The sequence below is a fragment of the Oratosquilla oratoria genome, chromosome 8 (genome assembly GCF_046742065.1).
Source record: "Oratosquilla oratoria isolate Oo_2021 chromosome 8, ASM4674206v1, whole genome shotgun sequence".
In the NCBI taxonomy this organism is placed as follows: domain Eukaryota; kingdom Metazoa; phylum Arthropoda; class Malacostraca; order Stomatopoda; family Squillidae; genus Oratosquilla; species Oratosquilla oratoria.
Window position 1 is genome coordinate 20,234,397 of NC_134784.1, and position 22,028 is coordinate 20,256,424.

General features: G+C 40.2%; 1 protein-coding gene across 1 annotated transcript in view; it reads left to right on the forward strand.

Moving 5' to 3' along the window:
• Nucleotides 1-2,633, forward strand: part of LOC143027622 (BTB/POZ domain-containing protein 6-like) — a 24,082-nt gene extending 21,449 nt beyond the window's left edge. The window contains exon 7 of the mRNA XM_076188992.1: nt 1,586-2,633. Coding sequence (XP_076045107.1) covers nt 1,586-2,228 — 643 coding nt within the window. The 3' untranslated portion in view covers nt 2,229-2,633. The remainder of the gene's footprint in view (nt 1-1,585) is intronic.
• The last annotated feature ends 19,395 nt before the right edge of the window (nt 2,634-22,028 follow it).

The following is a 22,028-nucleotide window of genomic DNA, read 5'->3' on the forward strand; positions in this document are numbered from 1 at the left end:
CTGGGCTGAGTTGAAAAGTGCTGCCCCCCCCACACACACCACCACTACCACCACCTTCCACATCTGATGGTCACTAGCACGATTCATCCACAAAACAATGTTTATACTCACATCATTCATACACACAACTCATAGTAAATAAATCATGCATTAAAAGTACATTAGGGGGAATTTGCCTTACCTTATTTTCACCAAAAGTGCTGCCCCCCAAAAAATGTGCTGCCCCAGGGCATTGCCCCCCCCCTGCCCCTCCCCTTGTCGGGGGCCTGACCATTTGCAGTACCCCAGTGAAAAGCTTGTGCGCTGGTAATGGATACCCCCTCTTATATATCCATCACTTTTTAACAGCAATAAAACATCTCTACTGCATCAAGAGTTTCCTCACTACCTATCTTCATTCTTCAGTCCCTTCAACTCTTCAAACCTTTGCTCACACTGCCCATTCATATGACATGAGATTGGCAGACTTGTTATTTACGCCTGAGATGACTGATTATTGTGTTCTTCCAGTTGCAATACATGCCTGGGCCCCTGGTTATTTCCTCCCACTTTCCCCAGCATCATCTAACAGGAATCTCTCTCCCACCTTTCTCACCATTCATGTCCCATTAACATAAACACTAACTGCTCCTGTACTGACCATGGGGTGGGTTTTGCAGTGGTATCTCCTCCAGGCACAGAATCTGAATCCTCCCCACCTCACACTTTACCTCAGTTTTTACTGCTGAACTTTTTGCTATCCTCATTGTCTTGCATCTTATTCACAACTCCCCTCTCTCGAGAACCCTATAAAACTGTAATTATTTTTCAGCATATAGCATACAAAGAACTTAGAATATCTCTCAGTGGCAGCATGAAGTGCTAATACACTATTGCTAGAATATCTCTCAGTGGCAGCATGAAGTGCTAATACACTATTGCTAGAATATCTCTCAGTGGCAGCATGAAGTGTTAATACACTATTAGCAATAGTATCTATCAAAATAAAATCCACCATCTATTGAGAGGGAAACGGTGGGTGGTGGATGACAGTGGAATGGATAGGAGTGGATGTTTGCCTTAACTGATAGATAGAATAAATTTTAGACAGTGGTTGATAGGGATAAAAATTCTAAGACTTGACACCACCCCTTAGATGAACGAAATAGGTCTAAGCTGCCAGAAGAGGCTGGATGACCACATTGTGAACAGCTGCCCAGGATGTAACACTTCACCCCATACCGTACAACACATAATGGAAGACTGCATTATACACAATCATGCACGCAAACAACACAACATACACTCTATCAAGGATTTGTGGGAAAACCCAGTTTCGGCTGTGGCATTCCCTGGGGAGATGGGACTGCTCGGACAGACAGTCTAGGGAACAACAACAACAATGAAATAGGTTAGCATTAACTGGAAAAAAAAATATACATAGAGTAACCATACTATAGGGGATTGAAGGAAACTGTTTACATGCCTTTGGTTTAGAAACTACTCCAAAATTGAGTGAAATTGCTAAACATAAGGTAAGACAAAATCTATTCTAAATATGAATGCAATTGGAGGTTAATCCTATCCCAACTCTCTTTTGTATCAGGGGTGAGGCAAGGATGAAGGATGAATCCTCAGGCAACCAGATCCTCCGGAAAGAGATTGAGGACCTCCTAAAGGAGATAAGATTCCTTTCAATGACCTGTACTGAGTTCATTGATAATGTGATCAACAAGAACCTTTTCACAGATGCTGAAATTGTCTTGCTCCTGAAGGCTATTCGAGGCATCAGTCTAGACTCAACTCTCCTAGATACTATACCCACCAGTCACTCCAAGAAGAGGAGGCGCAGGAACCGCAAATCCATGTTTGAGCTCAGTTTTAAGTGCAAGACAGTCAAACCTACTTCCTTCATGCTGGACCAAATTTATGGTGACTTCCTTATCAAGAACTTAACAGTAAGTGAGGAAATCAAACTAGACTCAATGACATCATCAGTTGAGGGCATCATTGGTGTCCAAGACGAGGCTGGTTCCACCCTGGCCTCAGTGACCTCAGAGGAGAACACTTACACATTTCCTGACTCTGTCTTACTGAAACATGGAGAATCTTACAACATCTTCTACAGGCCAAAAGGTCCAAAACTTATGAACCAGGCCAGAAAGAAAAATGAGAACACAAGTGTTGCCTATGCCACCTTCTCATTTGTACCCAACTTTTGTACTGATCTCAAGATGTACTTCTGGTAGGGCCAGGAGACTCCATTTAGCCAAAAGTGGAAATTATTATATTTATGTTATATGGGTGCCATTACCACACATTAGACTATGATGATTTTACCACCATTTGTTGGACCAGTGATTCATTTAGTCCCCAATTGTTTAAGTAAGTAAGTTTATTTGGCATTGTAACAATATACACAAAGTGCAGATAATGAAAAGAACACATAGTTCGAAATAAAATTACAATTGCAGAGGTTAACACAAAAAAAGTATGTAAGCTTATTTCCATTGTGGTCCTTATGCTTATTTCCATTGTGGTCCTCGGCTCCTATCCTTTACAAATACCATTTCCATGAGCACTCATTTTATATATATAGATATATGTATATGTATATATATATATGTATATGTATATATATATATATATATATATACACACATTTTAACGACCACAATGCACTTTAATTCTAAGCCATCAACATTGGGAGACCCAATGTATATATATACATATATATATATATATATATATATATATATATATATATACATATACATATATATATACATATATATATACATATATATATACATATATATATACACCTTTTGGGCAAAGTCTTTCTCTTAAACAATTACTGTTGAATGCTAAAGCACAAGTGGCATCAATGATTTTTAGAGAACATTTCTCTAACTTTCTAAGTATCATTCTCTCTTCATGGTTCAAACTCTGGAGGAAGTGACAACCCGACAAGACGCGACATAAGCCCATCGTTGGACTAGGGCCCCCCCCTCCTGGCCCCGCCCACCCGCATATTCCCACCAATCATTTTCCACCATTTCTATTTCTTTTCTGTTGTTTGTACGGCCCACGGGCCTTTATATTCTAATGTTTTTCACTTTTGTAATCAGTTTTACCCTGAAGACAACCATGTGAAATGGTTGAAACAGCTGTCGGTATAAAATGGAAAACCAATCTGACGACTTTCGTACTTTCCTCCAGAGTTTGAACCATGAAGAGAGAATGATACTTAGAAAGTTAGAGAAATGTTCTCTAAAAATCATTGATGCCACTTGTGCTTTAGCATTCAACAGTAATATATATATACATATATATATATCTATATATATCTATATACATATATATATATATATATATATATGCATATAAATATATACATATATATATATATGTATATATATATATATACTCTGTAACCAGTATCTATGTGAAAAACCTCAAATGTGTGAAACATACTACTAATAAAGGCTTTGTCTTCATTTGGTGATTTCTCTACAATGCTTGACTGCAGTTAGCATCTCCATACATGTTCTTCTGTTTCAGTTACCACTTTGCATTTAACTAGTGCCATTTAATTAACTTTCTCAGTTTTCTGATCCTTCTTCAGCTTTGGAGTAAGTCCCATTGCTAAGACTAAGATTTCTCTGAGAAAAGATTTTGATATCCTAATGTTATTACTTTTCAGTTTGCTTATTCCTTTTTTTTTTTTTTTAAGAGTGTCTATTTAGCACTGATCAATTCTTACTGCCAAAATAATATCCATGCTGTACAGCAGAGGTTCTCAAACTTTTTAAGACAGAAAATAAACCGAGTACCCCCTTACATAGCTTTTTGACCCAAAAGGGAGACATACACAAACACAGCATAAAAATTAATGATAGAAAATACATACATACATATACCAAGGGCTTTTTTCCCTTTACAAGGAAAGTAAGTAAAGTCAAAGGCATAATCCACTCCCACCCATTCCATCCCCATATACTCCACTCCCATTCACCACCCTTCCCTCCTTTTTTCTTGGCTCCTCTTGGATGACAGGTCATCCCTTCTGGGCCAGAAGCAATGCAGCAAGACACAGCACATCCACAGTAAGGCCACTTCATTTAATTGGCGCCCCCCCCCTTTCATTCTCTTCATGCAGAAAAAGAGAAGATGGGGAGGAACCCCTTTAGGCTGCATCAAATTATCATACACACACACGTCCTACCCCCATCTCCACCCACTCCCTTACATGTATTGCAACATCATCCATATACAACCATTCTCCACTCACCCCTGTCTTCTGTCTTCTCCTTTCCATCCTCAACAGACATCCACCTCTTTCGCAAAGCCCCTTTTACCCCATCCATCCATCTCATTCTTGATCGTCCCCTCATGTTCACTCCAACCACCTCTGCCTTCCACATTTCTTTTAGTAATATTTTTCCACTCATTCTTTCCATGTGTCCAAACCATCCCAATATTCTTTCATCCACCCTATCTCCCAACTCCTTTTCCATCCCCGCTCTCCTCATTTCTCACTCTATCCAACGTACTATATTTCTCAGGCATTTCATCTCAAATACATTTAAACTCTTCCTCTCTTATTTTGAAACTAGCTAGAAGAGTCTTCATCATCAGGATCAGCAAAGAAGCAAGAAATAATGAGGATAAGGTAAGTAATACGTCACCCTGTGGTAGCATAAAACTTATGATGTGGTGTCATACCCACACTCCTTCTCACTAAAATCTCACTTATAGGTGTTTGTTATCCACTTCTGGCTTAGCTGATAGAGTTTCTTCTGAGATGAAAGATTATATAAGGGTGGTCACTGAAACTGAATATGAATAAATTAATGATTGTACAGCACTACATATACAAGTGTGCAGTTTCTCAGGAGGCAGAACCAAGACTGCCTCTGATGCCAAGCCACGCCACCAAGCTCAGACTTGGGGGGAAAATCACAGCGCGGGAAAAACATACAGGAATCGCAACCAGATATTACAATAACAAGTACAACATAATTATATAACATGTGGTAAATATATAAGGGAGAAAACATGTATCTCCCGGTTTATTAATACATACGCACAATAATCACAAATGCACGGTGCTATACACATACACCATAACAAGGTGAGAGTATCTGTGCTGATTAGTTTTAGTAAATACAAGACTATACATAGTGGAGTTCCTCATGGCTTTGTTCTGAGACCCTTGCTATTCTTGATATTTGCTATGTTGTTAACAGTATCCAAACACCATGATCTTGGAGCACGTGTTGGACTTGTGATCCTTAGCTATCACCCTCCCGGATGAGAGCTCAAAGCTCATATATCACCGATCTATGGGCAATGCTCTGACCTTACACGCACACACACCCAACTCCCCGCCCACGAGGGTTGGAGTAACGACTCGCTGCGCAGTGATACTGAAATTATTTCATCCCTGGGCGGGAATCGAGTTCGGACCGCTGTAGAAGCTGTTGCGAACGCTACCACTGTGGCGGCGAGTCGTGTGTGTGATTCACCATGATCTTGGATTATGTGTTGGACTCGTGATCGACAGCCATTTCCCTCCCGGATGAGAGCTCAGAGCTCATATATCACCGATCTATGGGTAACGCTATGACCTTACACGCACACCCCCAACTCCCCGCCCACGAGAGTTGGAGTAACGACTCGTAGCGCAGCGATACTGAAATTAATTCAACCCTGGGCGGGATTCAAATCCAGACCGCCATAGTGGCGGTCACGAACGCTACCACTGCGCCATCGAGTCGTGTGTGTGTACCTAGTATCTTACGGGAAGGGGAGCTATGCCCGTGGTGTCCCGTCTTTGTATATCGCAGTGTCTAGTTTGCTCTTAAATTCGTGTATAGTTTTTGCACACACTATTGTTTTATCCAGTTTGTTCCCGATATCCACCACTCTGTGGATTTTTTTTTTTTTTTTTTTTTTTATGGCTCTTCTGTACCTATCCTTTTTGAGTTTCTTTTCATGCCCCCTTGTGTTTCTCTTATACCAATTCAGTAAGTCCTCTCTATCAAGGACTTCTGTGGCTTTTGTGATTCTGTAAATGGTCAGCAGGTCGCCTCTTTCTCTTTGTTCCAAAGCCAGAATTTCAATTTAGCCAGTCTCTCCTCCCATGACAGGTTTGAGTGTTGGAGTCATTTTCGTGGTTCCTCTCTGGATTCGTCAATATTTTTTTTTTTTTTTTTGTACTGCGTGACTTTAGTGTCGCAGCATACTCCAGTCTAGGCCTTATTAGTGTGACTAGTTTTTTTTTTTTTTTTTTAACAATTTCTTCGTCTAATTAAGTAAAAGCCATCGTTATTGATCTTAGCATGTTGTAAGATTTGTGGTGACGCGGCGCTGGTCAAAATCAGACTGGCCGTCACACAACTCGAGCTAGGCCTATATACTCGCCGAAGTTAGCAAGACGTCTCGGCCAGCTCCAGCTAGCAGCCAATCAGAAACTCAGGAAAGCTCTCTGGGGACCTCGCTGAGCCACCAGCGTCCATTAAAAGGACGGCGTCTCGCCGAGACAAGCAGCGCTCCTAGAGATCGGACGTCTCTCCACTCCAGCTCTCTCGACAAACGCCCAGGAATCTTCGCCGGCCGGTGGTGGCGAAGAGATATATCTCCTTTGCTGCTGCCGGTCTGGCACAGGCTGACCTCTTCGTTGACGTCGGCAGGCGGGTTTACACCAAGACAAATACACACATTTCCCAAGTCATGTAATTCTCTGTTTTAAGAGTAGTGCTTGGAAGAAAAGAGGCACACGCACACTTGCTCGCTGGCTTAGCAGATGCCCAACCCAACTCTCACTCAGAACCCTCATCTGATCGCGGGCTGGTCGACGGAGAGGAACTGGGACGCCTCTCTGTCCAACCGGCCCGCAACCTAACGCTGGCCTCTTCGCTGACGCTGGCGAGCGAGTTTACACTTCTGACATTTACACACAATTCCCAATCACGTAATACTCTGTTTTCAGAGTTGTGATTGGAAGGAGAGAGATAATACAACACCCGCCCGCCTGCCCCCCCTCGCACCGCCACTGAATCAACTCTATATAATCTCAAACCCAACCTGGGGAAAAGGAGGAACAGTTCAGGCCTTACCTGGGGCTAATCAGGAACGCGCTCTACACGCGGGAAGTGAATTCTACTCATACATACATACATACACCTCTCACGAACATAGTCACGGCCCGCGCACAAACATCTACACTTACTTTTTCTACGACTAAAATTCGCTTCCTTTCTAACTTTCTCTTATACTACATCTTCTCATTTCAGTTTACCTCCCACTAAAGATTTTTCCGTTTTTCCACCTTTCTCTAATACTACGCCTCCTACCATTTTCTGAACTTTTTGTGATTTTAATCCCGGCGTCGGCGCCGCCGTCCGAGTTCCCAGTCCACTTCTCCCAAGCCACGACCACCAACAGCCCCTGATCGCTCGCTTAATCGCCCGGTGGCAATAGTCCTCTTTTATACACTACTATCTTTTCATTTTCTTACAGACCTTCTTCCCCTCGCACAAAAACCGATCCCGCGCAAGTGGGTGGTCTTACCTCGCAAGTCGCAAGTCGCAGTTCTCTCCAGCAAGCCGCCTCGGGCACATCTCCAAGCTTCAAGTGGGCCTTCGCACTCAGCCCACGACACTTGAAGGCCCTCACCCTGGATCTTCCCTCTTGTGGCCCTTCGCTCTCAGCCCACGACACCTGAAGAGGCCTTCACTCCGAACCTTACCTCTACGAGCTCTCGTCCATGACCTACAAACCTAATATTCATTAAATCTTGTGTTTCTTAGTGTTATTGTGAGTTTCATTTTCCTGACTTGTCCGTAACCACAACAGATTCCCCGTCAATTTTGTTTATCAGGGGGCATCATTTGAGATAATTACTTCCAGGTATTTTTCAGATCCCACTTTCTTTACTATATTTGTTCCAAATTTATATTGTCCTAATATTCTTTTGTTACTTTTCTGAACTCCATTATGCTACATTTCTTGATGTTGAAGTCTACTTCCTACTTTTGGTTCCATTTCCAAACCTTTAAATAGGTCTCTCTGTGGTGATTCACAATCCGTTTCAGTAGTAACTTCCCTCAGCAATTTAGCATCATCTTCAAAGAAGTTCATGTAACAATCCACATCATCTATATCATTCACATAAATAGCGAAGATTATTGGAGCCAATACCGATCCCTGTGGAAAGCCACTAATCACCTCCTCCCAAGCTGAACTCTTTTCTCTGATCACTACTCTCATTTTTCTATCATACAAGAAATCCTTCATCCAGTTTAGTAATTTCCTTGTATCCTTCTATGTTTTCCATTTTTTTTTTAATAATTTTTTTTCGTGTGGTACTTTGTCGAAGGCATTTTGCAAGTCTAGGAAAGCACAATCAGCCCACCCATCCCTTTCTTGTACGAATATTATATCTATTAGTCTTGAATAAAAACAGATTAAGTTTGTGGCGCATGATCTTCCCTGTCTGAATCCAATTTGTCTCGGGTTTGTTATATTGTTTTCTTCCAGGTGCTTTATCCATCTATTCTTGATATATATTTTTTCACAAATACAATTTAGCTACAGTGTGTGTGCGCGCGCGCGTGTGTGAACAAAGTCACCTACATGGGCTTCTACGCGATACTTTGTCTTATAGTATCGCCGCTGCAGAAATGGGATGGACAAGGAATTTATATGTTGCGTAGAAATAGCTGGCCTTTGGCCTTGTATTATTATTATGTAGGTTAGTCCATATTACGCCTATACTACAGGTATTTGTATCCTCATGAAAGCACAATCTAGGCCCTGCCGAGCCATGTTTCGGTGAGGCTGGTTCCATTGCTACTTTTGCGTACGTCGGTCGTGTATATAAGGAGCCAGGTTGTGGTCTCCACAGGCAGTTGTCTACAGCACTTGTCACAGGCGGAGCGCGACCCAAGGCCTCGCGGTCAAACTTTGCGGTCGGGCCGCCCAACCGCCCGACCCAGCCTAGGTCGACACTCGCACTAACCAGAATAAAATCCAGCAACCCACTCGAGCTTCATTCACTCCCTCGTCACCATAGTCCAAGTAACGTTCGCGTAATGTTACATGTGTATGATTCACCATATATATATATATATATATATATATATATATATATATATATATATATATATATATATATATATTATGTATGTATGTATGCCAATTAGAACACGGGTACGTGTGTTCACTTATGCAAAGTAGACCACTTGGAAAAAAGAAACTAACGAAGCAGAGCGCTTTCGTATAATTACATCCAGTGCAAAAAATACTTATTGCACTAGATGTAATAAAGGAAAGCGCTCTGCTTCGTTAGTTTTTTTTTTTTATCCAAGTGGTCTACTTTGCATATATATATATATATATATATATATATATATATATATATATATATATCTATATATATATCTATATATATATATATATATATATATATATATATATATATATATATACACTAAGCAATAATGTTGATAATATAGCATAGGCAATCAATGTTTATTTGCGCATGCGCTGTTCATTTAAAAGATAAGTATGGAAGGTGTGAGGAAACACCTCGAATCCACAGCTAAGATGAATATTTCTACGAGCTGGGGAGAATTATTGCCTCTAATACGGTGAGAATGACCTTATGAGTTTAACATGTTACACGTGGTTGGGGTATTGGAAGCATTAAGATACTAGGTTATCTCTTGTAAAGGAATAATTAAATGATTACCGGCAAGTGGTTGGTTAGTAGTTTCAGATCAAGAAACAGTGAAGTTAAAGTTTATACGATATTGTTTGAGTGATAGGTTTCTGCTGTAGCAGCTATAATAAGTATAGGCCCAAAAGAAGGGTATGGGTAATATATATAGCTTTTAGTAATGTTAATGTTTGGGTGTAAGTGTTGGCGGAGTCGAGCGTATGCTATGTCGTGAATGCGATGTGTTATTTTATTTTATTTTTTAATGGGAACTGACTCAGGATGTTCCGGCTGTAGACGTTTTGGACAAGGGCTTGGTCAGAGTAAGATTTTCAAACGGAAAGGTACAGGTACAATACACAATTTTATCTTGAGATGTATCTAAATTCAAATTTTGATGTATAGCTCAGTATTGCGGGTCTCGCTAAACGCCGACCAAAGTCGACCAAAGCCGACCAAAACCAAACAATGATGGTTTTTTATCAAATGCATAATTTATATATAAAAATTAGCATATGGTTGCATTATTTGACCTATTTTCTTTAAAATGTGTGATTTCCATGTAAAATCATCAAAGAGAAGTTACGTTTTTATCCTCTGTAAAATTACCAACCGGCAACCAACTCCGACCAAACCCAAACAATGATGGCTTTTGCTCAAATAACAAAAACGTAACTTCTCTTTGATGATTTTACATGGAAGTCACACATTTTAAAGAAAATAGGTCAAATAATGCAACCATATGCTATTTTTTATATATAAATCATGCATTTGGGCAAAAACCGTCATTGTGTGGTTTTGGTCGACGTTGGTCGGCGGTTGGTAATTTTGCTGAGGATAAAAACGTAACTTCTCTTTGATGATTTTACATGGAAATCACACATTTTAAAGAAAATAGGTCAAATAATGCAACCATATGCTAATTTTTATCTAAAATTATACATTTGAGCAAAAGCCGTCATTGTTTGGGTTTGGTCGGCGTTGGTTGCCGGTTGGTAATTTTGCAGAGGATAAAAACGTAACTTCTCTTTGATGATTTTACATGGAAATCACACATTTTAAAGAAAATAGGTATAATAAGCAACCATATGCTATTTTTTATATATAAATTATGCATTTGAGCAAAAACCGTCATTGTATGGTTTTGGTCGGCGTTGGTCGACTTTGGTCGGCGTTTAGTGAGACCGCAGTATTGCTTTTATAAGTTGTCTTGGTATTCTTAGAAACGATTCAACACATTCTCAACCTCATTTTGGTCAAGGAGCAGTCTCGTCCAGGACCAGGTGATTTGTAGTGTCAGTTGAGGTGTGGCACCTGAAATTTCCCAATGGCCATTGACAAACATAACCAGATATAATTTGCTCTCTCGGCAAGTGAAGTCCAAACCAGATTGCCATAAAGTGAGACAGAAAAATGTTTTACAGAGGCCATGTGCTACTTGTAGTCCCAAGGATCCAAGGTCTTTATGGGTTAACCATGTTCATGGCGTATTAGTGTGAAAACACTAATAAGTTCTCTATGACAATGGGTTGGAAGCAAATGAATTGATTACAATTTTGCAGCAGAGAAACATTTGATGCTGTTCTTCATCATTCTTGTCAGCTTTGTGATTCATGAACAAGTCATTTTTGTGTTTCTAAGTGGTACTGTTTCAAGAAAATTCAATTTACGAAGAAAAACAATTCTAGAACTAGGCGAGTGTGACTCATCCTTAACCCCTTCCATACGGTGCCGCACACGTAGGCGTCATGGACTTAGATCTCGGTGGCAGCAGCCAATGCCAGCCGTACGACGTGTCGTAATAATACTCGCACCATAAAATATAGTCACCGCTTATATCGATCGTTCTCTCTTCACCCGTGAATTTTGATAACCATAGAAAATGCGATTACAAAAGAATTAGAAAGAATGTCATTATGGAGGGGCGACTACAATAAATATAATCAAGACGCCGATATGGCAGCCTCGCGAATACACTCGCTCCCCATGACGCCTACGTGTGCGGCACCGTATGGAAGGGGTTAATGACCCAGAAATATGTCCAACTTGTTTTTGGTCTTTTGAAAAAATTGGGTAGTTCTTTTTGTGCTGCATCAGCCAATCTATTTTGTGCCATATTCGGTTGGGAGCAGATAAGTTTTGTGTATTTTGTGGTTTGATGGATATTCTAGCTAGTTTCAGCAATGAGTGGAAGGGTGGTGAGCTAAACACAGAGAACAGTTGGAGTTTTATTCACTGATGTTTCGTCCTTGCCAGGACATTCTCAAAGTACATACAGTCTCAGAAAATGAACAACTTATATAAACCATCCTTGCCGTGTTCCTCTCCCTCACACGGCAAGGATAAGTTATATAAGCTGTTCATTTTCTGAGACTGTATGTACTTTGAGAATGTCCTGGTAAAGACGAAACGTCGGTGAATAAAACTCCAACTGTTCTCTGTGTTTAGCTTGCCACCCTTCCACTCATTTGTCTTCCATACTTCAACAGTTTCAGCAATGCACAGTACAGCTAGGATCATAAGTAGACATTTGTCTCCTCACCTGCTTTCCCAATTCATGTGTGGAATATACGTCCAATTGCCATCGGTGTCCAACAACCACAATACTAATGGTTGGAACAGTGAATACGAGGCTAGTTGGATATTCTTACCCAAAGATTTGGAGGCTGCTCGAGTGGTAATTGGATTGCAATCACATGCAAATGGGTTTTTCTTTTAGATCAATGTTTTTTATGAAATTTATTCTTTATACAAAACTGCAGTGCGACACTGCTTCTGACCCAGGGCAGTGGACAAGATGCAGGGATGACCCGTCATCCAGGAGGTGCCAGGATAAGAGGGGAGTGGAATATTTAGGAGATGGAATGGGTGTGAGTGGTATCTATGACTTGTCTTTTGGCTACCTCCCATGTAAGGGTGGGAAAAAGCTTTTGGTATATGTATGTTTGCATTTTGTCAATGCAAATTCATTTTTTACCACCACAATACGAGCCCTGTGTGGTCCGCTCTCTTCCAAAACAGGAAGAAGCTGCTGCTGCTGGCATAGTTGTTTTGTCTGTGGTGTTGTACACATGCATGCTTTTTATTTCCAGTATATTTTCTCCATATTTAGTCATTTTATTATTGTTAGGTTATTCACTTGGTAAATATTAGAAGTGCACTCCTACAAAATATAGCAATAGAATATTAACCTTCCATGTTGTTAATTATAATACATCAATGTAATATGTTTTTCTTGGTAGAAATTGGCAATGGAAAATATTGTGAAATGTGATACAGTAAAGAATGGAGCCAAAGTGACTGCTTTAGACGTCATCTTTGTCTTGAAAATTGTGGAGGATGAAGAAATTAAATTATGATAAATTCTTATAGGCTAACCTAACCAACCCAACCTAACTTGCATTTACTAATGTAGTACCTGCCATTTTAAAGGTCATTAGGGTCATTGCCAGGGATGATAACAGCCAGTTTTGACATCTGATTAGATTATGGGGTGTCGGAGTTTCATGGCTTAAAGAAAAGCATGAATCTCGGCTCTGTAGCACTGTTTTAAAAATATTTATAGTGTGGTGACATCATTTGGAGTGGGAGCACCCTTGTACACAATGTCAATGCTAACGTCAAACTGACTTTGGCGGGAATGAACAGACGGCAACATGGCATCTTGAACCTATTGTTGCAGCTCCATTTTAGCAAGTTTTTTGGGGGGGTATTGATTTACACCAAGAGAAATGTATATTATGTTGTATTAAAATTTGCAAGATCCATATTTAATTTTCTCTTGCAAAGAGAAGAGTAGATGTGAAATGGGGTAAGAGTATGACAGAAATTTTGAAAGTAATAAAAAGATGTTTTAGAAAGCAATTAAAAGAGGAAGAGGAGGCAAATCAAGTAGAGAGGATTGGTTAAATGATGCAGATGGAGAGATGATAATGGAAGAGAAGGCAGTGAGAGGAAGGTGGGCAGAGTATTTTAGGGAGTTGCTTTTTATCCCCTTATTAGAGAGGTAGCTAAATCAGAGGCATGCACCCACTCCCATCCATTCCACTATCCCGCCCCACACCCCTCCCATCTCAGCTCCTTAAGGATGGTGTGTCATCCCTGCATCTGCCAACTGCCCTGGGTCAAACACAATGCAGCAAGGCCACTTCACTTAACTGGCAAACCCCCCCACCCCACCCCTAGCATTGTATGGAACAAAGACTTGGAACTTAAGAGAGGCAAAGAGGAGAAGTTTAAATGTGTTTGAGATGGAATGTATGAGAAGTATGGTAGGGGGTACTAGGTTGGATAGAATGAGAAACGAGGTGAGGAAGAGATTGGGAGTGGAAAAGGAGATGGCAGATAGGGGTCATGAAAGAGTATTGTGATGGTTTGGACACATGGAAAGAATGAGTGATGAAAGACTAGTAAAAGAGGTGATGAAGGCAAAGGTGGATGGAGTGAACTTGAGGGGATGAGATGGATGGATGGGGTGGAGGGGACTCTAAGCAAGAGAGGAATGTCTGTTGAGCAAAGAAGGGAGAAGGCAGGAGATAGGAATGAGTGGAGAATGACTGTATGGTATTGTTGTGCAAGAGATGGAGGGGCAGGGGGTGCTTATTAGGTGAATGATATTTTGACACAGCCCAAAGGGATGTATATTTGTCTTCCATAAATTCCAGCTCTAGGTCATAATGTTGCCAGTGTTGTTTTTATATACAAGTTGAACAGTGCTAGTATTGCCATTTACTTCTTTGTCATGCTTATACACACATGCATACACTGTGAATTTTTCTTGTTTCAGAACCATAACCTGCTATCAATCAACTTCAGCTTTTGAAGATAGAGTTGCTGGTGTCAGTGACAAGTCTGCTTCACATTTGACTATCTAGAACTAAATTCTCTTCAGCTGAATGGACTGAGGGCGGGGGGAATTGCCCAAGACTAGGAAGATATGTCAGGCCAGGTTTTCCTGCCATTGGTAACATGTAATCCAGTGCAGCCTGTCTCATGGGCCTGAGCACGCCTAAAGGCTCATGCTGCTGTGACCAACTAGGCAGCATCTCTCCATGGGGGCAATGGGCCTTGCAACTGTGAACGGATTAGTATTGCAAGACTAATGACATCAGTACTGGCCTGAGATAGTTGAAGATAATGATGAACACTTCAATTTTTAGTCTGGTTTTCAAACATAGTCACCTGATGAGTAAAATTTCTTTTGAACTGCAAGCAACTATATCATCCATAAACTTTGACATATTTTACGCTACTAGTAATGCCCGCTTTGGAGAGATTAGGAAAGTAGCCACAGAAAATGACCTTGCTGTGGTCCAGGTAAGATATAAATTGAGAAGAGATAATACAGTGGTTTGCCAATAACTAGGTTGTTAATATCATAGGTATGGTGTAGAACTATCTTAAATATTTATTTATTTTTATTTCATTATTTTGTTTATTTTTAACAGAACACAATACTTCAGCATATATAACTGTCAAAGTGGCAAACAGTAAGAAGACTTGGAATGAGCGTTCATGCATATATTAAGGTAAAAATAATTGAAATTACATGAAGTGTTTGAGTTTTCATGCCTATTTTATATACATTTGGATTTGCCATATTTATCTTACCCCATCCTTCCTTTCTTCTACCCTCCATAAATCCTTCCTTTACTACCTATGCATCTCCACATCCTCTGCATGATTTTGTTCCCTAGGATAGAAGTCATTGGCAAGATACTGTCCCAGAACTCTTAGATCAGCATTACTTAACTGGGGTTCCTGGACTTCTAGGGTTCCACTAAAGAGGCTCAATGGTTCTGAGTTCTGTGAGGGTTAGTGATGAGTAGAGTAACAGTAGGAAAATGCATGTTAAGGAATTTTTATCATGGTATATTTGTAATAGTAGTATCAATAAATTTGGACCAAAGGATAGCACAGCCTAAGTAGATGTTCTTGCATGTTGCATGAATTATTTTTAGTGGACAATTAGCAAGGAAGTAATGCTGGTAAACTACGTCTTGTAAAAGAATTGAGCTGTACCTTGCTGCATTGTCCTTTGGCCAGTATGGTGTGGTGGAGGACAGTTCTATGCAGTCAAGTAATCTGTTGCCCCAGATCTATCTTGCAGAAGACCCATGGCTCCCAGATAACTGGCAGCAAGTATTGGATTGACCTATAAGTCACTTAAGGAAGAAATGTTTTGTTTCCGTATGGTTAGATTAGGGCAAAGTAAGATGGGGTGTTCGGTGTCAGGTGACTGTATCTGGGTTCTTGTGGCCATAGTTATTGTGTGCATACACCCACATATGAAAGGGATGGAAATCCTCGACAGGGATGATCTACTTAAATGGGACAGAAGAAATACAAGGGGACACAAGGAGAAACTTAAGAAAAACAGTTACAGAAGAGACCTGAAAAAGAATAGCTTTCCACACAGAGTGATAGATACATGGAATAAATTGAAAGAGAAAACAATGAGTGCTAAAACTATACATGACTTTAAGAAAGAACTGGATGTGGGAAGATACAACTGCGGGGGTCTATGAGCATAGCTCCTTCTGCAAAATACAACTAGGTAAACACATAGAGTGACCATTAGAATGGCTGAGGGGTGGATGTGTGGTGTGACTGGCCACCACTCTTGTTTATTGGAAAGTAATATAGGCCCAGTTGCTCATTTTCTGTATACTACAATTATGTAAACACACCTTCCCTCCTTTGTCCTCTCTCCACTGTCAACATTATAGATATTATGGATGGTGCCTCATGTTTGTTCATCACAAATTTTATCACTTCATCCATTGACAACAGAGCCAAATACAAGCCTGCCATTCCCTTTCACTTTTGTTTAATTGAGTGCTAATACATCTATCCATCTACACAATGTGCCACCAATCTCCCTTTTCTCCTTATCCATTCCACACTTGCACATATTCAAAGCCCTAGATACAAGGGTTCTAGTGAGGGTTTTCCGCAGACTTTCCTTTGCATCAACTCTGCAAGGAAAAAAATGCAGAAAAGGAACTTCTTTGTCCCCACACCCTATTCCATTTAGGTATCTATTCAGACGTGCATGGGAACATGGCAATATTCCATTTGCTACCATCAGAAACACATAGGAAAAAGTTATAAAGACCTGGAAGTGGTTAAGTATAGGTTCAAGGTGGGACGGCAGTAGTAGAAAAAATAAAATAAATAATGATAATGATAATAAATAAAGGGTCAACATTCCTTTGAGAGATTTTTCTCAGACAAATGTGTGGCTCTGATCTATAGGTCTGCCTCCTCAAAAAGAATAAATAAATAAATAAAAATAAATTGACAGCATATACTGTAGCTATGCAGTCAGTGCCTATGAAAATGTAAGTTTTCAATGACATGGCTGTACATGAAATCTGGTCTATTTTACAAAACTTCCCAAATATATTGACGAAAATGAGTCAAGATTTACTGTGGTCTTCTTTTCAGGTCCCATTGGCAGAAATAAAACCTTGGCATCTTTATTGACTACACTGAAGAAAATAGCAGTGACTCCATGCTGACACACGAGACAAAATGTGCAACAGACTTAAATTATTTAACAGTGTTGGGAAATGGAGTTGGACCTTCAATTGCAAAATTTGTAAAATGACAATTTGCCTAGATTAATTTCTTTGATCCAAATGTTGAGGGAATTGGGTTTTTACTTTAATAGTTCAAGAATCATTTTGAGGATAAACTGGTAACTGAGAAGATATAATTTTGAGTTGTAAGCCTTGTATTTGTCTCAAGTTTTAGACTTCCTCATGGACCAGTGATTTGTATGTACTTCACATGATGTTGACGGACATCTGAGATATTTGCCAATCAAAAATCAGGCAAGGGGGTTTAGCACTTTGGTGATTTGGGTCTAAAATTTTAGTCAACGTAGACTGAACACCATCTCCGCTTTTCTCTCTATCTCTTTCCTTTGATCAAGGTGAGCTGAAAACTAGTGACTACCTCCCACTTTTTGCTAGGAAGTGACATGCATATGTATATGAACTCCAATAATACTACGCACAACAGTTCAAAGTTCCTTTCCAAAGATCTATGGAAGGAACCATTGTTGAGTCCTCTGGGGCTTTTCATTTACTGAAACTAAAGCAGGTTTGACTGCATTACTTTCTGACTGAAGAACTTCGTGGCAGGTACAACATTACCATCATGAATATTGACACCCACATTTTGTACGAGGACACATGTGATCATTATTGTATACAGGAATACCTCACTATACGACCGAGTGCTATAACTTAGGTAAAACAAATGTTGGTGTATGTGAAAGTCCCAGGAGGCAAAATTTGAGGAGGGGGTTGACAGGGTCCATGAACAAACCCCCCCCTATTTACACGTAAAACCCACCTCGATATACAAATTTTCGCATTGCGACCAGTCAGCTGGGAACACAGCTCGGTTGTATAGTGAGGTATTCCTGTGCTTTGTTTCCACATGGGGTATTGACTATACAAGTTTTGTACAACCAGATGGATTTTAAGGACCCCTACAGATCAGTCCTGTCTTGTTTTCTTTGGATTGGGGACAAATGTTCATCCAAAAGTATGCTGATCATGTTTAACTTACAATCACTCTTCTGCTATGCGTTTTAAATCTCTCCTCTATCGTAATAACTTAAGCATGATTTTGACTCGAAGAACACTTGTGTTTGCTATCAAATTGCTGAAAATTGTATGCTTTGCCATTGTGCCATGTACCATAGTCACAATGCCATAATTTGTTTTCTTGTTAGTTATGACCATCATTGAAAAGGGTTTTTACGGGTATTAGCATGCTCAAATATACTCTTACGTCTACTATGGCAACATAATTTTCCATATTAATTGTTCCTCAAGTTTCAGTGACTGGAAACAGTCCTTGAGCACTCCTGTAGATCTCTCTGGGAAGAAATGTTGGATTGTTGACTGTGTGGTATTAGTGTGGGACTTGCGTGATCAGTTCGTTGTAGGAAAAGGAAGAGAGTAGTCACTGATTCTCAGCTTCCCTTGTGGGAAAAGATGGAGGAAATTGTCAAAGTTAAGAGAGAGATCTTGGGAGACTTGAGTGTCAGTTATTGGGGACTGTACCTGCAGGACAAGGTTAGGATGCTTACAGGACTTACAGGAGGGAGCAGGATCACCACATTCAAATGCTTATTGGTCATCCACTGGACAGTGTTCAAAACTATCCTGTTCCTGAAGAGGCCAGTGTGATATAGTTCATTCAGTCATTACTGACTGTTGCAAAAGTGGGTGATCCTAAGAAGTTGATTTATTGTATTTTCCACCAAGCAAGTAGGCTGTACAGGCATGATGTGTTCCATTATCAAGATAAGGATCATCTAAAATTAGATATCGTAAGAGCGCACATCTACCTCTACTTCGTTATTTCATATGCATTCATGTAGTTCCATTCATTCATCTATCCATCCATCATCACTACAGAAGTCCTATGGCGACGGTGAGTAATGATGGGGGCAGGGGAAGGTGATCTCTGGAAGCTTTTAGTTACGAAACTGCACATAGGCGGTGTGGGCAAGATGGTCGTTCTGTGTTGGGATTGAGGCAGCATCACAGCTCGGCAGCTACCCACATGACTGAGCAGCCCTTTTGAGGATCCACTCTGCTCACCCCAGATGGGGAGAGGGCTAGAAAAGGTGCCCTAAACATAGCCTGCCTCACATCCACCTGACTGGGGAACCGCCCCCAGTAAGGTCACCCTCACTGCGGTCAAGATAAAGATATACATGTACCACAGTTAACTTTTATGAATTTTGCTACTTGGGATGCTGGAGAATTGGACAATCCCTACAATAGAGCCGAACGAAGAATAGATCTTGTAGCTACCGAGTTCGAAAGGTTCAAATTGGATGCAGTATCCGTCAGTGCAACACAGTATGTACACAGAAATTGTCCATATGAACGAGAAGGTGGCTATATTTTCTTTTGGAATGGAAGGGCAGGGGAAAGGAGGCATATTGTTGGAATTGCATTGAAAGACTCTCTTGCTAATACCTTAACAGAGCCACCTATTTCTGTCAGTGATGATATAATGGCAATGCGCCTCCCCCTGAAGAAGAAGCGTTATGCTGTTCTTGTGAGTGTCTATGGCCCACCACCAAGTGCTGGGTATCAAGCAAGGAAAGAATTCTATGGCATTCTAGAACGATTTGTGTCAAATATCCCAGATTATTATCAAATATATCTCATGGGGAACTTCAATGCCTGTGTTGGGAGGGATGCACTTCAGTGGCCCAAAATCATTGGTAACTTTGGTCACGGAATGCCGAACTCTACTGGGCATTCGCTTCTCCAAATGTGTGCCAAACAAGATCTTCTGATTACGAACACAGTATTTAGGCAAAAGAAATCTTATAAGACCACGTGGGTTCACCCGCTTACGGAGGAACTGCTTCTTGTTGATTATTTGATAATACGCAGGAAAGATCGTTTCCATGTTCTAAACACAAGAGCCATGGTCAGTACAAATTCTGATTGGACATATCACAAGTTGGTTAGAATGAATGTCAAAGTCCCGTTTCTCTTTCACACTGGTAACAAACCAGTTGTCAAGAGAATAAAAAATGTCAAAAATGATGAGTTGGATCAACAAGAGCAGAAACAAGATTCTGCTGTCCCTTCAAAGAACCTCCCAGAAGGCAAAGGTAAACAGAAAGCACCTAAGCCTTCAAAGAAAAACAAAAGAGGTTGAAGTTGGAAAACCAGAACAAAATTGTTTCTCCACCTTGAAGATTCTTGAAGAGAGAGAATGTTATGAACAGAAATTGCCTTAGCCATCAGACACTGTGTCAACAGAAGATAATTTCTTCCAGTTATGAAAATAGATAAGTAGTTTTCTGAGAGCTCAATGTATGGAAATTCTTAAACTACAAATAACAGTTGTATGTTATAGGGTATGACCTGTTTTGTGTAATTCTGTGTTGCCAGAAACCACATCAAATGTTATGATTTACAAGTGCTGAATATCTGAGTTCAAATGTGTTAAGTAAAGAGTTTAGCAATTTTTTTGTTTTGTTTTTGTTTTATACTCCTTTTGAAGAAAACTTGGATATTGCTGCTCAGGATTATACTGTTGTACTACATTGTGCACAGTAATAGCAATTGGTCGTCACAGCATCTGGGCTGACTTATTACAAAACCACAATAGTAATTAATGTGGAACCTCATATCTCTTGAAGGAAAACCTAGAGCTATTGCCCGAGTTGGCCCGAAGTTGCTCAAAAAACTTTTCTTTGAATTGTAACCTCTTTAGTGTAAGATATCTTTTTGTCTGGAGTGTATGGTGTCTGTTTCCGGTCTAGTTTTGTCTCCAACGTTTTAGTCTTCCTTTCCTCTTGTATTAAATTCTGCTCCATGCAGTATCATGGGTATCCAGTGGTGGGTGTTGCAATAAGTAAAGCGATAATATCGCTTTAACCGGAAATTTTTTATCGCTTATATTTATCGCTTTCAAATTTCCCGCAATAAATCCAGTGATAAAGTAGAAGACGAAAAACTGTTACGGCGGGAGGTTACAGGCTCATTGTTACGCGGCAAACAGATATGGTGTTTTAAGTGTAAAAAAAAGAGGTTTTTAAATGGATAAGTATAAAAGATTGAGTATTTTTGTATTTATCGCTTTAACCCATTAAACTCCGATGACAAGATTCCTTGTCATTTGGTCAAATAAAATAAAAAATCGTGAAACACCAAAATGTTTGATCAAACACCAGAAAAATATGACGTCAGTTCGCTGAGGATTGACGTCATATTTTTCTGGTGTTTGATCAAACATTTTGGTGTTTTATGATTTTTTTTTTTATTTGACCAAATGACAAGGAATCTTGTCATCGGAGTTGAATGGGTTAAGGTATCTTGGAAATTTATCGCTTTATCATTATAGGACTAATTTATCGCTTTATTGCAAAATTTATCGCTGCCCACCACTGTGGGTACCCCTCCAGATGACCCTTTTTTCCTTGCATCCCCAGTACCCATTTCTTGTCCATCAAAAGACCTGGGTCAAATGATTATTTGTCCCAGGTCCCCACAACTCCCAGGTAACTGGCAATGACCACTGGACAACCCCTCGGGTCATTTAGGGAAGTATTGTCTAGAGATTGTAGGATGTGCTGAGTGTCCTATGTGATGGGTGCACCTAAGGTAGTTAATGTGGTTAGACATATTCTGTGTTAGGGGTGGATGATGTCATGAGCATTGGCATGCTAATATACTGTGGGGTTTGGTGGTCAGTCTAAGAGCTTGATTAGTGATTTGGGTGTGAATGCATTTGTTGGGTGTATGATGCAGGTGGGAGGTAAGTGTAT